Below are 15,751 nucleotides of genomic sequence, written 5' to 3'. Positions count from 1 at the left end.
ATCTGAATATACTTGGGAATTGGGAGGATAGATGGCAGATGAAATTCAATGTCCAGAAATGCAAAATGAAAGAGATCCTGGGGGTCCTGGTTGACAAATTGAAGCTATCACAATGCTCGATGGCAGTGACTAAAGCAAAATAGATGTTAGGAGGTACTAAAAGATCAATATTGAGCCAAAGTAGTGAGGTAATCCTGCCACTTTACAAATAATTGGTGCAACTGCACTGTGTACAGTTCTGGTGGTCACGCTACAAGAATGTTGCAGCTAATGAGAGCGTACAGAAGAGGGCAACCAGAATGATGAGAGGATGGATGAATTGGATCATAAGTACAGCACAGGAGGTGGCCATGTGACCCATTGTGCCTGTGCCAGCTCTTTGAAAGAGCTATCCAATTAGTCACTCTTCCCTGATCTTTCCCCATCGCCCTGTAAATTTTTTCCCCTTCAAGTATTTATCCAATTGCCTTTTGAAAGTTACTACTGAATCTGCTTCCACCACCTTTTCAACAGTGCATTCCAGATCATTACAACTCGCTGCGTATAAAAATGTTTCCTCATGTCGCCTCTGGCTCTTTTGCTGATCACCTTAAATCTGTGTCCTCTGGTTACCAACCCTTCGGCCACTGGAAACAGTTTCTCCTTATTTACTCTGTCAAAACCGTTCATGATCTTGAACATCTCTATCAAATCTCCCCTTATCTTTCTCTGTTCTAAGGAGAACAACCCCAGCTTCTCCAGTCTATCCACGTAACTGAAGTCCCTCATCCCTGGTACCATTCTAGTAAATCTCTTCTGCACCCTCTCTAAGGCCTTGACATCCTTCTTAAAGTGTGGTGCCCAGAAATGAACAATACTTCAGCTGAGGCCTAACCAATATTTTATAAAAGTTTAGCATAACATCCTTGCTTTTGCACTCTAAGTTATTAATAAAGCCCAGGATCCCATATGCTTGAACAGCTTTCAACATGTCCTGCCACCTTCAAAGATTTGTGTATGTGTACCCCCAGGTGTCTCTGTTCCTGCACCCACTTTAAGATTGTACCATCTCATTTATATTGCCTCTCCTCATTCTTCCTACCAAAATGTATCGCTTCACACTTCTCTGCGACGTGTCTGCCCATTTCACCAGTCTGTGTTCTCCTGAAGTCTGTTACTATCCTCCACACTGTTTATTACATTTCGGAGTTGCGTGTCATCTGCAAACTTTTGAAATTATACCCAAGTCCAAGTCATTAATATATATCAAAAAAAGCAGTGATCCTAATACTGACCCCTGGGGAACACCACTATACACTTCCCTCCAGTCTGAAAAACAACTGTTCACCATTACTCTCTGCTCCCTAGCCAATTTTGTATCCACGCTGCCACTGTCCCTTTAATCCCATGGGCTTTAATTTTGCTAACAAGCCTATTATATGGTATTTTATCAAATGCCTTTTGAAAGTCCATATACACATCAACCGCACTACCCTCATCAAACTTCTTCATTACTTCATTAAAGAAATCAAGCAAATTAGACAAACACAACTTTCCTTTAACAAATCCAAACTGACTTTCATTTATTCACCCATACTTTTCCAAATGCCAATTAATTTTGTCCCGGATTATTGTCTCAAAGTTTCCCCACCACTGACGTTAGGCTTACTGGCCTGTAATTTCCGGGTTTATCCCTCTCCCCTTTTTTGAACAGGGGTGTAACATTTGCAATCCTCCAGTCCTCTGGCACCATCCCCGTATCTAAAAAGGATTGGAAGATTGTGGCCAGAGCCTCCGCAATTTCTACCCGTACTTCCCTCAGTAACCTAGGATGCATCCCATCTGGACCGGGTGACTCTTCTACTTTGAGTACTGCCAACCTTTTAAGTACCTCCTCCTTATCTGTTTTTTACCCTATCCAATATCGCTAGGGGATGAGCAATTAAATTGGACATGTTCTCACTGGAAAAAAGAAAGTTGAGAGGTGTTATGATTGCTGTTTTTAGGATTATAAAGGGACTAGATAATGCAGGCTATGGGGTAAGCTGTTTTATTTTCTCCAGAATAGCAGGACCAGAGGACACGGCCTGCACTTGAGGGATAAATTCAAAACTAATCTGCGGAAACATTGGCGCAGAATTTGCTGCCAAAATAACAATTAATGATGTCGTGGTTATTGTGTAAAGCGTCCAGCAACTTGTAGCAAGGAAGAGATAATCTGTGAATCTCCACAAGTTGCCAGATGATCTGCGTCACTCCGCTTTTAGCCTCTTGAAAACAGCAGCTCGCCCTCAACCTCCCCATGAATTTCATGAAGTTGCTGCATTTGCGCATTAATTGACTATTAAACTTGTCACAGAAAGTTAGGGCTGGTACCTTTTAAAATGGGATTTATATTCCTACAATGCCAATCAACCTCTCTAGCCCAGAAAGGGAACAATTTAAACTGTGGGGTGTCATTCCTACAGGTAGTAAATTGTTGTTAGAGATCTTTTATATTTAAAATTTTTCTCTTACTTTTCCTTTGTCTCTTTTCTCTCTCAAGCCAATCTTTCTTTCCTTCTCTTTTTGTATTTGATTTGACACTAATTCCCCCCTTCTCGGTCGTTCCTGTTTCTTTCTCGATCCTTATATCTCACTGGTTAAGGAGATATGCTGTTGTTCCAAATGCCCCATTGCCCTCATGACGCCGTTATCAGTTCACACTTCTAGGGCAAAAAATCTCAAGCTGAAGGGCGAGGAGAAAAGTCTAACTAACGGGGCATGCTCAAACAGATTCTGGGCCATATATTTCAGTGAGCAAATGGTAAATCTATAGAACAGGCTCCGTAGGGAGATGGCAGAAGTAGAAAGAGCTGATTCATTCAAATGCAAATTAGATAGATTTCTTTCAAAAAATATTTTGGGATACAGTATATGAATAATTTAAAGCATGACACATGTAGTGTAGGATGCTTGGAAGGAACAGGTGATTTTGGACCGATGGTTCCCAAAGCTCTCCACCACTGGCGCATTTTTCTCGCTTCATATCTAGTCTGTTGTAGACTAATTGATAGCCATTCCTCAACAATTCCATTATCACTGTATCACGTAACTACCAGGATAGTAGAAGGCAAACTAAATGGACCATGTTCAGTCATATCTCTGAAACCAGACACCTTCTTTGAAATGAGATTTGCTTGACCCCAGCAGCTTCAGGAATTATGTTCCACATAGCATTCAATTACAGTCCCACCACTTATATCTGGCACGTTCGTGTGAATGTGATTTGCCCACTCTACGCGATGGCCGTTGTAACATGGTACAGTATTCCCGGATAAGAATGTGATTAGAAAAGCAGGACTATCATTTTAAGGATTCTGTAAAACTGGATCTGGCCAAAGAAAGTGGTGAGGTATGGAACAGAGCTAGGGTACAATACGATTAATAAGGTGTGAATGGGCTTGTAATGAGTTCTTAGCATGTAGAAAATGTTACATTTTAACCGGGAGTTTAATTGGTGAAATACAATCTGGAAAGCATCAGGTTCCGTTTCACTCACTCACCCGTTATACCACCTTTCAATTTAACTGTCTCGCTATCTGTATATTGAAATCCCCTCATAAAAGAAATAGGATAAATTGTATTTGGAAGAACTGAACGAATATTTCAATCCTGCTTATGCACGTTACGATCAGCCACAGCCTGGCACATTGCTGCCTGTTTCTTATTAGTGATGTTTCTCGGATGAAGTTAACCCTTAACACCATTGACCTGTAACATCCTGTGTGGGATCTTTATCAACAAATTATCCTAATATCCAAATTCAATTAAATCTTACAGGAGAACCTCTTCAGTGCAGGAAGTTCCTGCCATTTAATCAACTAATCAGAATTTTAAAAAAAAGGCAACTGAATACAGTGTAATAAGAAAAAGACTTAAGAACTGGATTAGTGCTTTTAAAAATGGCAATGAAAAGGTTTGAGGGACAGCGATTGAACTATGAGAAAGAGCTTCCTACAACATGCAATTGCAGGAAGCAAGCAGTACAACAACTGGGAGATCTTGCTGGGTTTCTTTGTAATGTCATTGTGCCTCCACCTGGTCAGTTACTTGGATCTCCGATCAGAGGTGAAATGGAAGCTAAGATGGCAGAGCAGGAGCGAGTCTTTATCCAAACAAATACCAGATGAGTCCCGTCTGCTGACGCACCCGAGCGAGCGCGTGTTAGAAATACAATCAGCTGCTGCTGCCGCCAACTCTGGTGACAAGGCAATCAAGCCATGAGCTGAGACGTGGAGGTATACGAACATCAAGTTTGCAGAGTGCCATGGATGATGTGAAATGAGCTGCAAATGGTTCAGACACCTGACTTGGGAATGCCTGATAAACATAATGGCTATTAAAAAATGGAGAAGTGTTCAATTTCTCAGCAATGACATTCTTCACATTGCTATTCACAAATCAGGAGAGAAATGAAATACAATGGGTAGACTACTTCAAAGATTTTTGTTACAATTGTTCTTTGATTACATCATGATGTATGCTACATGCATTATATGCAATGGAAGGTGTGAACCAGTGAGTAAGCACAGCTGTTCCTGCCCAAAATAAACGGAACACTTAAGACACTACAACCGGCAACTTTGAAATTGATGTTAATGCAAATTTGGCCTATAAAAGCGACTGCCCATTTTAAATGTGGATGTTTTAAGTGGTGGGGACTGCATTTCTATCTGTACTTATAACCCTTCATTCTCTTCCTAACCATAAATTTATCCAGCTTTTTTTTCTTATAGTGTTAAGTCAAAGAAGAATTACCTTGCATTTATATAGCTCCATCAAGATCTCAGGACATCCCAAAGCACAGCACAACAAACAGATTACTTTTGAAGCACAGTCACCATTATGTAGGCAAATTCGGTAGCCAATATGCAGAGGGCACGGCCTCACAAATAAAGAAATGAATCAACAGATATTCTGTTCTGGTAGTGTTAATTGAGGGGGGAATGCTGGGCAGAACTCAAACTTTTTGAATAATGCCATGGAATCTTTTACATCTACTTGACCAGGTAGACCAATATAGATTTTCATCTTATCTAACATTACCTCTGGCAATGCAGCACATCAGCCTAGATTATATGGTCACATTGAGTGCACTACCAATTGAGCCAAGCTGATATAGCATTAACTATAAAGATGTCATTCAAGGAGGGTTTTGATAGCCAATCAACCAGACTTGGGGGAGGGGCAACACAGCAGTACTTTAAAATTGAAACAAAAGTGGCAGATATGCCATCAATAAATAATCACTGCTTTTCACTTCTGGGATCTGGGTTCAAATTCAGCCCAGATTGATGAGCTACTGGTTATAGGGGCCCAATGTGAAATGAGTTTGGATAGTCTCAATCCAGTTCCTAGTGACTATGTGAACCCAGCATAAACTACATCTAATTCAGCACTAAATTGACAATCTCACCAAGGGAGCCTTGGCCATGTCATCGGATGGCAATTAAGGGAGGTGGAAAAATGTCCCATTGATTAGCTCAGGATATTCTGTTCAGTTTGGGGCTGAGACACAGTGTTGGGGTGAGTAGAGGTAGCTTTACTCTGCAACTAACCAGGTTATAACTGGCCCAAGTGCCCAAAATATTCTATTCCATAGCACCAATATTTCTCTCCTTGAGCACAAAATTCACTTTACAATGACTATGTTTTTCCTCACAGCAACGTTTCTTGGTAAATATGCTGTCACAAAATTCATGACCACGCATAAAATTCCAGTATACTAGTTCTATTATATAAGAAATTATAGCATTTCTTAGCATAGATTTATTCATTTACAAGCATCAAATGTACAAGCTATTTTTCTTTACAATTCTCTCTCCTTTCTTGAAGGTGCTGACTCTTGCTGGCTGCTATAATTTGGGCTCTCTTTATTCATGTTCGCAGCAAACCACAGTTTCCATAAGTGAACCTGCATCCCATATGGTATGAAAATTACATTTAAATCTTGTGGTGAACTGCAGCAGATTGCCACACCGCTATTGTGAAAATAAATGGTTGAACTTGAACACAGAACTAAAGATGAATAACTATGAAATGCCTTTCATGTCATTGGTGTTAATCTTGAGATTAATTATCTCCCTTTCAGGGTAACCCCAATGAGTCAGCCATCATAGTTAATAGTTTTGTATACTTGCTCAGTTGAAAATATTAATGTATTCAGCATTTCAAAGCCAGGAGACATCTCTGATGCAATTTACAAGTATTGGCCGAGTCTGAAAAATCCCACAAAACATGTACAAGCCTAGATGGTACTTGGGTATTGCATTAACTCAGGCCCCAAGACAGCATTCCTTTCAGAATGCAACTAAAATAGTTTTACTTGAAATTCATAACACTAGCTAAAATTATTTGAAAAGATATCATTCAGAAATGTTATACCATGATGCAGGATAGAAGTCAGTTTCCCCACAGTGATGTAAGTATGACTCCATGCGTGCCAGCAGTCCTTAGGTCCTCACCCAAATGGCCATGCTCAAGGAGCCTAGACAGTGTCAGCAGGGAACTGAATTGTTGAGGGCATCAAATTCAAGCCCAATCTTGTCCTCACCTGATGCATGCATTTTACAGCAAAATTATTGGATTGTGATTAACAAGAACCCTTAGCGATTTCCCCCCCACCTTTCTGGTCCAAGGAAACTGAAGTAAATTTTAGCATCTTTTTATTTGCCCAGCTGACATCAGCCAACACACCACCAGCCAGGGATCAAACCAGGACCGTGGTCCTTATGGCTTAGTACCAGATAGACTGTCCATTTCCCCATTTAGCCTTTGGGAAGCTAAACTGTACAATTTTTTTTAATCTTAAGCTATAAATCCTTACCCCTGCCTCCGTTAAATATGCAGATACCCCCGTCTCGGCCATCATGGATTTTGTTCCGTCTGAGTGTGGGATTACTGTCTGTTTTAATCCAAACACCGGCCATTGCATTGTCAAATATTTCATTATCTTCTATAAACCCAAGACCTGTATTAATTGACATCAAGAAATAATTTCACTTGGATCTGAAATTGAGGTAGAAAATAAAACAGAACAGAAAAACAATGAAAAGACCTGCAGCCACAATGGAGACTTACCAGAATTGTAAACAAGAATGCCTCCATTCTGCCCTCCCCAGATTTTATTGCGTCGAATCTTAGGGTTGCTTCCAGTTCTGTGGATCACAAATTTTAAACTGGCCTAAGATGGATATCTCACTATAACTGCTAACAGAAATATTTCAGCGAAGTAAACCTATAAATAGTGCTCATTTTCTGACTGTGAATCAAGTACTGGATAATATGCAAACTTCCAGCACAAAAGAAAAAACAATGATACAAAGTACCTCACTAATGATTCTAAAATTTCAAGTATAAAAATTTAGTAAAACTAGTACATCGCCTATTGAGAGCAGGACACCAAAAATGTTTTGATACTGAACTGTAACAAAAAGCACGCCTTTGCATTCTGCCTGAAAAGCTTATGGTTTCTTACTTAGTATTCTATTCATGACATCATGTATAAAGCCTTCCACTTCTCCTTGAAGCATTACCACTTGAATTGACCTACCAGTGTTGCAGAATGAGGAACAAATCTCTGGAAGGTAAAGTACACAAACTACTACAGAACAAAAGTGTGTCGTACACAAGCAGTTAAAGCACTCGTAATACAAATCTATGATATAAATTTTAAAATATTGCAGTGTTTTCTATGTTGTACATCAATTAGCACTTCAACATGTACACAACTAAACACATTTAAAATAAATGCTTCCACAGAAAATCAGGGACCTAGGTTCAATCCCTAGTGTGCGCTGAGTTAGCTGATCGCAGCCAGAGTAGCAGGAAGGCTGCGACAAGTGACCTTAGCACCCATGGGTTAGAGAGAGGAAAAATCACAGACACAGATCCTGCACTTGTGTGCAAAGGACTATGTGGACAGGAATGAACTCAGATCTGATGCTCCCCACAATCAAATAGTGCATCCACACTCACTGACCTGGCTATTTGGGCAACATACAGCAGGGCAGCCAGTACCCACAGAGTCAGAACTTAACAAGGCCCCAGAAGAACAGAGAAGAAAGGAGCAACATCTGGTGTTTCAAATCAAAAGGTGATAAATCTCAGGTGCGTTGGGAAAATATGTCTCAAACACAGGAATGGAGATCATAACAAAAAAAAAATTTTTTTTAATCGCTTTTACTTCCAAACCACCATTCAATTGTTATATTAATAACTTAACGAGCAGAATGAAGCAGGTCGCTAGAGTAGTGGTACACTAAAGAACCAAAAGTTGACTTGAAATGCAACACAGGATTCGTTACTGAACATGGCCTTCGAATCCTAATGAAAATTATCCACAGATCATATACCCACAGATCAATACCTTCAGAGATACCACTTCACAGAGGTCTTTCGGATTAGATTTGAACAGAGATCACAACTGCCCTCTCGGGTGCACATTAAAGATCCCACGGCACCATTCGAAGAAGAGCGGGGGACTTCTCCCGGTATCCTGGCCCAAAATCTCCTATTGTTCTTTCCACTTACATAGTATGCCCACTCATTCTGTAATTTCTAAGCTGCCTCCTCCAATTCCACTGTCCCTCAGTTTGGTTTCACTGCAAATTTTCCCATTTGCATTGAATTTCTGAATTTAGGTCAATAGTGTAAATTAGGAACAGAAGTCATCCTACCACCAATCCCTGGGGCATCCCACTTAATACCTTTCCCCCACCCCAACAATATTACAGCATATCTGCTTGGACAATGTGAAAAATTGCCCAGGTATGTCCTGTCCACAAAAAGCAGGACAAATCCAATCCGGCCAATTACCGCCCCATCAGCCTACTCTCAATCATCAGTAAAGTGATGGAAGGTGTCGTGGACAGTGCTATTCAAGCGGCAATTACTCACCAATAACCTGCTCAGCGATGCTCAGTTCAAGTTCCGCCAGGACCACTCGGCTCCAGACCTCATTACAGCCTTGGTCCAAACATGGACAAAGGAGCTGAATTCCAGGGGTGAGGAGAGAGTGACTGCCCTTGACATCAAGGCAGCATTTGACGGAGTGTGGCACCGAGGAGCCTAGTAAAATTGAAGTCAATGGGAATCAGGGGGAAAACTCTCCAGTGGCTGGAGTCATACCTAGCACAAAGGTAGTGGTTGTTGGGGGCCAATCATCTCAGCCCCAGGACACTGCTGCAGGAGTTCTTCAGGTCGGTGTCCTAGGCCCAACCATCTTCAGCTGCTTCATCAATGACCTTCCCTCCATCAAAAAGGTCAGAAATGGGGATGTTGGCTGATTGCATAGTGTTCAGTTCCATGCGCAACCACTCAGATAACGAAGCAGTCCGTGCCCACATGCAGCAAGACCTGGACAACATCCAGGCTCGGACTGATAAGTGGCAAGTAACATTCGCGCCAGACAAGTGCCAGGCAATGACCATCTCCAACAAGAGAGAGTCTAACCACCTTCCCTTGACATTCAACGGCATGACCATTGCCGAATCCCCCACCATCAACATCCTGGGGGTCACCATTGACCAGAAATTTAACTGGACCAGCCACATAAATACTGTGGCTACAAGAGCAGGTCAGAGGCTGGGTATTCTGCAACAAGTGACTCACCTCCTGACTCGCCAAAGCCTTTCCACCATCTGCAAGGCACAAGTCAGGAGTGTGATGGAATACTTTCCACTTGCCTGGATGAGTGCAGCTCCAACAACACCCAAGAAGCTCAACACCATCCAGGACAAAGCAGCCCGCTTGATTGGCACCCCATCCATCACCCTAAACATTCACTCCCTTCACCACCGGCGCACTGTGGCTGCAGTGTATACCATCCACAAGGTGCACTGCAGCAACTCGCCAAGGCTTCTTTGACAGCACCTCCCAAACCCACGATCTCTACCACCTAGAAGGACAAGGGCAGCAGGCGCATGGGAACAACACTACCTATACAGGATCCTGATTAGGAAATATATCGCCGTTCCTTCATCGTCGCTGGGTCAAAATCCTGGAACTCCCTACCTAACAGCGCTGTGGCAGAACACCACCATCTTCTCAAGGGCAATTGGGGATGGGCAATAAACACTGGCCTTGCCAGCGCTGCTCACATTCCATGGACGAATAAAAAAAAACTTAACAGCATTATTGTAATCACTAATACTATATCAGAGCTGCTGAGCTACTGTATGTGAAAGCCTCTTCTGCTACAATTTCTTGGTCAGGTCAGATGCTATCATTACAAATGAGCCACAACTCCATATTACAATTACAATGAAACAGCAGGCACAAACAGCTTTCTAAGATACTGCACTCTGTACCGACCGCGTGGAATGCATGTAACTTTCGAATTCAGAGTACCTATTATGGATGAATGCACGTTAAATAGGACTGCATTAATCTTGATCCAACGCATTTTTCAACGACTTCATTGACATTCCAGACGACACAAGTAGAAAGAAATACTTGCATTGACATTGCAGATTATTAAGTTGCTGAAACATCTCCAAGCACTTCACACAATGAAATATTTTTTGGAATGCAGTCAGCACTGGCTTGGAGGAATCATGAGGCCACCAGTAACACTTTTAGAAAAAGGAAAACCGGTTACAAAATTATGATTCGTGTGGATATCCCTTTGATATTTTCTCCATTTGTTAGTTTGTGTTAAAAAAAAATTGTTGTTAAACAGCAAGACTTAGTGGCAAATAGGCAATCTGGTAGTGCCAACAGTTACTGCACACCAAAAAGTAACTCACTGCGTAAAGCACTGAGATTTTAAGGGTATGTGATAAGCTACTATTTTAATGCAAGTAATGTCTGTATTTTATTCCCATCGAGCTGACAGTTTAAGACAACACCAAGACAGAATCAGATGCTAAAGTTAAAATGACGATGAACATGCATCTTACCTAATCTGAACCCCTGAGTACATATGATTGTAGATATCATTGTCTTCAAGCACTCCATGGCCATTATCATAAAAGTAAACGCCCACCTTACAAAACAAACACTCGTCATGGATACTGTAACAATACTGAACAATATTTGATAAAATATCTAACTGAAATGGATAGTTACCTGTTTGCCGCTATGTATTCGGTTTCGCCGTAGCACTGGCGTACTTCCTGTTGTTACCCACACCCCTGCCAGGGTATTACTGTATACTTCATTTTCTTCAATTACACCTTGCCCCTTTTCATGCTTAACAATAAATGTCATAAGTTTAGTATTTTGACCACTTCTAACACTGTAGCTATTTAAATGTGATTTCTGCTCAGATATTACAAATCACCAACTTCAACTGGTACAGAATTCTACAAATCTCTCTCCAGCATTCCTCCTCCAAAATAGATTTTAGTTTCCTATGTGTCATTCTTTTGTTGATTTTCCCATTTTCAAAAGCCCCCAAGAATTTGAAGACACCATGGCAACAGGAAGCTCATCATTTTATTTTAACAGTGGCTGCAATTACCTACAGCAAAAAAAGTACTGTTATTAGGAGAATGGCCACTGTTTGGTTGCCTGAAAGTCAATGTTATTTGATAATCCAAGAATTATATAATGTTTTTATCGGCTGGAAATAAAAACAGGAAATCCTGAATACACACAGGTCAGTTAGCATCTGTAGAGCAATAAAGACAGGTTACTGACATCTCAGCTGTGTAACCCTTCATCAGTTTTGTATTTCCAATTGTTGAATTTTTATTTCAGGTTTCTAACATTCACAATATTTTCTTTTTATTTTACTTTTAAGAGTCTGTTTGACAAATAATTAATGTAGCAGGGATCAGGTTAATAGCAGTAGTAAAGAAAAAAGACAACATTCAGACTCTATTAATACTGTAAAGCTAACAGAACTCAGGCCAGTTAAAAAGCCTTTATAAATTTAGCTTCCACATTTCCCAGAGCTTTTTAGCCAACTGGGAAAAATTATGACACCAGTTTTCATTTTCATTCTAAACTCAATATAGCCTTATTCCTCTGGACATCCCCCCCAACCAAAAAACCTCCACACAAGTTGCAGACTTACCACATAAATACCTCCATGCTGGCCATCATGAATTTTGTTATGACGGACAATTGGACAACTATTTGTTCGAATCTGTATTCCAGCTAATGCATTTCCTAGGATACAAAATGCACATTTTTAAGGTATAACGTATTACCAAATTGGAAAAGATAAAGATTTAATAAATATTTATATTCCCCAACTTACCATAAATGTCATTTCCCTCTATAAGGCCCCTGCCATCTCCAAAGATGTATACCCCACCCTGATTCCCATTAAAAATGGCATTTCCCCTAAGGAGAAAAAAAAAGAAAAATACGTCAACTTATCCGGAAGAAATATTTATTTTGCTTAGTATAATGATGCCCAAAAGCTTACCTAATTGTCGGATCACTGTTAGATGTAATCCATACACCAGCAAAATTGTTTGCATAGATTTTGTTCTCTATGAACTGGCCTCGTCCTTTTTCATGTACATAAATTCCTCCTGTCTGCCCATGGTGAATTTCACATCTAACTACTGTAGGGTTTGCATAGGCTTTCACCTCGAAACCAGCTATTCGATTACGATGAATGTTACAGCTTTCAAAGTAACCCTGAAACAAATAAAATCAACATTCTATGATCATTCATGATGAATGTTCAAATTTAAAGTCCATCGAATGGAAATACTATAGTGAAAATCTGAGCACTGCGCTTAGATGAGGGAAGAATCAAAAAGTTCCAATTACAAAATGGTTTAATCTCTCCCCCTCCCTCCAAAAGAGTTATCAATTTTTAGTTTTGGACTAAACTGAGACAGTACTCTCAATTGAACTCTCTCTCTCTCTTCTCCCCCACCCCTTTAAAATCTTTTTTCCCCCAAGGTGCTGCATTTATGAAAATACTTGCTGGAGACCTGTTTGTGCACACTGATTTAAATTTTATACATGGTCCATGAAATTTCATTGTATGCACCCAGGTAAGCCACAAAGACAAAAAAGTTTAGTCAGTCCTGTTCTGAATGCCTCTGTAGGCATCACAGCTTTAGCCTAATGAGAATTCAAGCCCAAGGCTGCCTTCATTCAAATTCAGTATTTGCACAGGTGATTATTAAAGAATTAAATAATTAGATCCAAAACTATCAGTATATAAGTGACACTGTTGTACTACATCATTAATATTCTAATTCTTTCACTCTTCAATTCTGAAGACTGTCTATTGAAGTAAACTGCATAAGGAATCAAATATTTTGAAATACAGTTCAACTTGTATTCAATTTACTCAATGTTTATGTAAATTCTTATCTGACATTTAGACCTAGCCTAAAGCAAAGACTACTCCTTTTTCTCTGGTTGCCAGAACAAGTGTTATAAGAGAGTGAGCAACAAAACAATGTTTTAAAAAGTTAAAATTAATTACATCTCACTTATAACATTAAACTGCAGCCAAAAAAGCAATTCAACTCCAGTTTGTCAATACAAATTTCATAAATCCCCCCCAAAAAAAATCTAAATTAAAGACAACTCTGTGGTAGGTTTTTAGAAATCAAAGCCACCCATGTCTACATTAGACCTCTCCTCCACCACTGACAGTCTCCTTCAACATTCCTCCCTAGCTCCCTCTATCCCCAACTGACAAGATGTAAGCCTACATGGATTTCTTCATGATCAAATTGAGACTATCCACTCGTTCGCCTCAGCCTTTCCCCTCTGCCTCGCCAATCTCGATCTCTATACTCTGTAGCTTTTTTCCACAGCCCCCCCACCTTCAGACTCATTTCCTTCATGAGATCCAGCATCTGCTCTCTTGACCATCTCCTAACCACTCAATTACCTCTCCATGGCCCAATAATCAACATCAACTATTCCCTTTCCTTGAGAATAGTTCTCTTCCCCTCTTGAAACTGTCTTTACCTCACTCCTTACAAAAGTTCAACCGTAAACACTCAGAGTTCTCCAATAATCATTCCATGCTCTCTAATAGGTCATTTTCATCCAACTGTCTGCCCACCTCTCCTATCTTTCACTGTTTGAATGTCTTCAGTCTGGGATCTATCCTGCCCACAACATCGAGGGCACCCAACAATATCTATGAAACTGCAACCTATGACGTTATCCCTCCAATTTCTCTGCAGCCTTCAAGGTGGTTGACCACTCCATCATCCTTGACTCCTCTCCTTCCTTGTTCCAACCCCATCTGTCCCAATGTAATCATCACATCTCCTGTAATGACTTCTCTTCCTGTGCCTGCATGGTTATCTCTAGTGTGCTCCAAGGTTCCATCCCTGGTTCGCTCCTTGTCTTCATCAACCGACTGCTTCTCAGCACCATTATCCTTAAGCATAGGTGCAGCTTACGCAGGCTGACAACAGCCAACTTTACCCCTCCATCACCACCCTCAATTCCATGAATGTAATTGTGCTGTCCAACCAACTAACATTAAGTCATGAAACAGCCAAAACTTTCTTCAGCTGAAAGCACAGTAGACCAAATTTGGAAGAATGGCAGATGTGAGTTAGGGCTCAGATAGTGGAGGTAAGTTTGTGCAAAGCCCTCTAGGGATTTGTTGACAAAGACTAGAATTCTGAAATCACTGCATTGGGGGATGGAGAAGGGGGTATGGTTGAGCAAATGTGGAATCGAGGGTGGTGATGGAGGAGTAAAATTGGCTGTTATCAGCCTGCGTAAGATGAACCTATGCTTAAGGATAATGGGGCTGAGAAGCAGCCGGTAGATGAAGACAAGGAGCGAGCCAGGGATGGAACCTTGGAGCACACTAGAGATAACCATGCAGGCACAGGAAGAGAAGTCATTACAGGAGATGTGATGGTTACATTGGGACAGATGGGGTTGGAACCAGGAAGGAGAGGAGTGAAGGATGATGGAGTGGTCAACCACCTTGAGGTTGCAGAGAAGTTGGAGGGATAACGTCATAGCACTGGCAAAACTGAAGCCATCTTAGCCCCTAATTCCATCATCTTTTCTAGCTACTTATGCAGACTGAACCAGATAGTATGCATTATTAGCTCCGGGTTGAACAGGAGACCAAGTGTCAAACCCCACATTCGCTTTATTACCAAGCCTGCCTAATTTCACATCCATAGTGTCACCACCTCCCCCCGCCCCTCACCCCCCACAACCATCACCTTCAGCCTAGATTTCTCCAATGCTGCCTCAAATTCACTCTACACATACTCCAACTCCATCCAGAATTCCGTATCAGCTTCTGCTCACCCATATCACCTTCTCCATCCCCCAATGCACTGATTTCAGAATTCTAGTCTTTGTCAATAAATCCCTAGAAGGCTTTGCACAAACTTACCTCAACTATCTGTGCCCTAACTCACATCCGCTGCTCTTACAAATTTGGTCTACTGCGCTTTCCCTCCATGTTTCACCATTAGTAGCAGAGCCTTTAACCATCTCACCTTTACACTCAAATTTCCTCCTAAAATCTATCTGTCCTGTGACATCTTACCCACTTACAAAAACCTTCTCAAAATCTACTTTGAGCACTCCTTCAGTCACCTCCCCTAACTCTTTCTGGAAGTTTGACTTCCTCTCCTGCCATTTAGGGACATTTTCTATGTTAAGAGCATTGTAAGTGCAAGTTGATCAGGTTGTTGCAGTGAAAGTCAGCAACAGCCAAAAAATACAGGCATCCCCAGCCTACACGTTCCTCCCAGTAGCACAACTAAGTCAGTTTTTAAGTCCACTTACCTGTGCTGTAGTTGCTGTACCAAACTGT

At 41.0% G+C, this 15,751-nt stretch overlaps 1 protein-coding gene across 16 annotated transcripts in view; it reads right to left on the bottom strand.

The window, feature by feature from the left end:
• fbxo11b (F-box protein 11b) overlaps positions 1-15,751 on the bottom strand; it is a 193,699-nt gene that overhangs the window by 16,198 nt on the left and 161,750 nt on the right. For all 16 annotated transcript variants that reach the window (XM_067988748.1, XM_067988745.1, XM_067988746.1 and 13 more), the window contains 7 exons: positions 12,401-12,618; positions 12,230-12,315; positions 12,044-12,138; positions 11,092-11,214; positions 10,923-11,008; positions 7,102-7,178; positions 6,848-6,991 (listed from right to left, as the gene is read on the bottom strand). In XM_067988748.1, the coding sequence (XP_067844849.1) occupies positions 6,848-6,991; positions 7,102-7,178; positions 10,923-11,008; positions 11,092-11,214; positions 12,044-12,138; positions 12,230-12,315; positions 12,401-12,618 (829 nt within the window). The remainder of the gene's footprint in view (positions 1-6,847; positions 6,992-7,101; positions 7,179-10,922; positions 11,009-11,091; positions 11,215-12,043; positions 12,139-12,229; positions 12,316-12,400; positions 12,619-15,751) is intronic.

The sequence above is a fragment of the Heptranchias perlo genome, chromosome 8, assembly GCF_035084215.1.
Source record: "Heptranchias perlo isolate sHepPer1 chromosome 8, sHepPer1.hap1, whole genome shotgun sequence".
Taxonomy (NCBI): Eukaryota; Metazoa; Chordata; class Chondrichthyes; order Hexanchiformes; family Hexanchidae; genus Heptranchias; species Heptranchias perlo.
The sequence above is the reverse complement of the archived record's forward strand: the minus strand, read 5'-3'. Positions and strand labels throughout refer to the sequence as shown.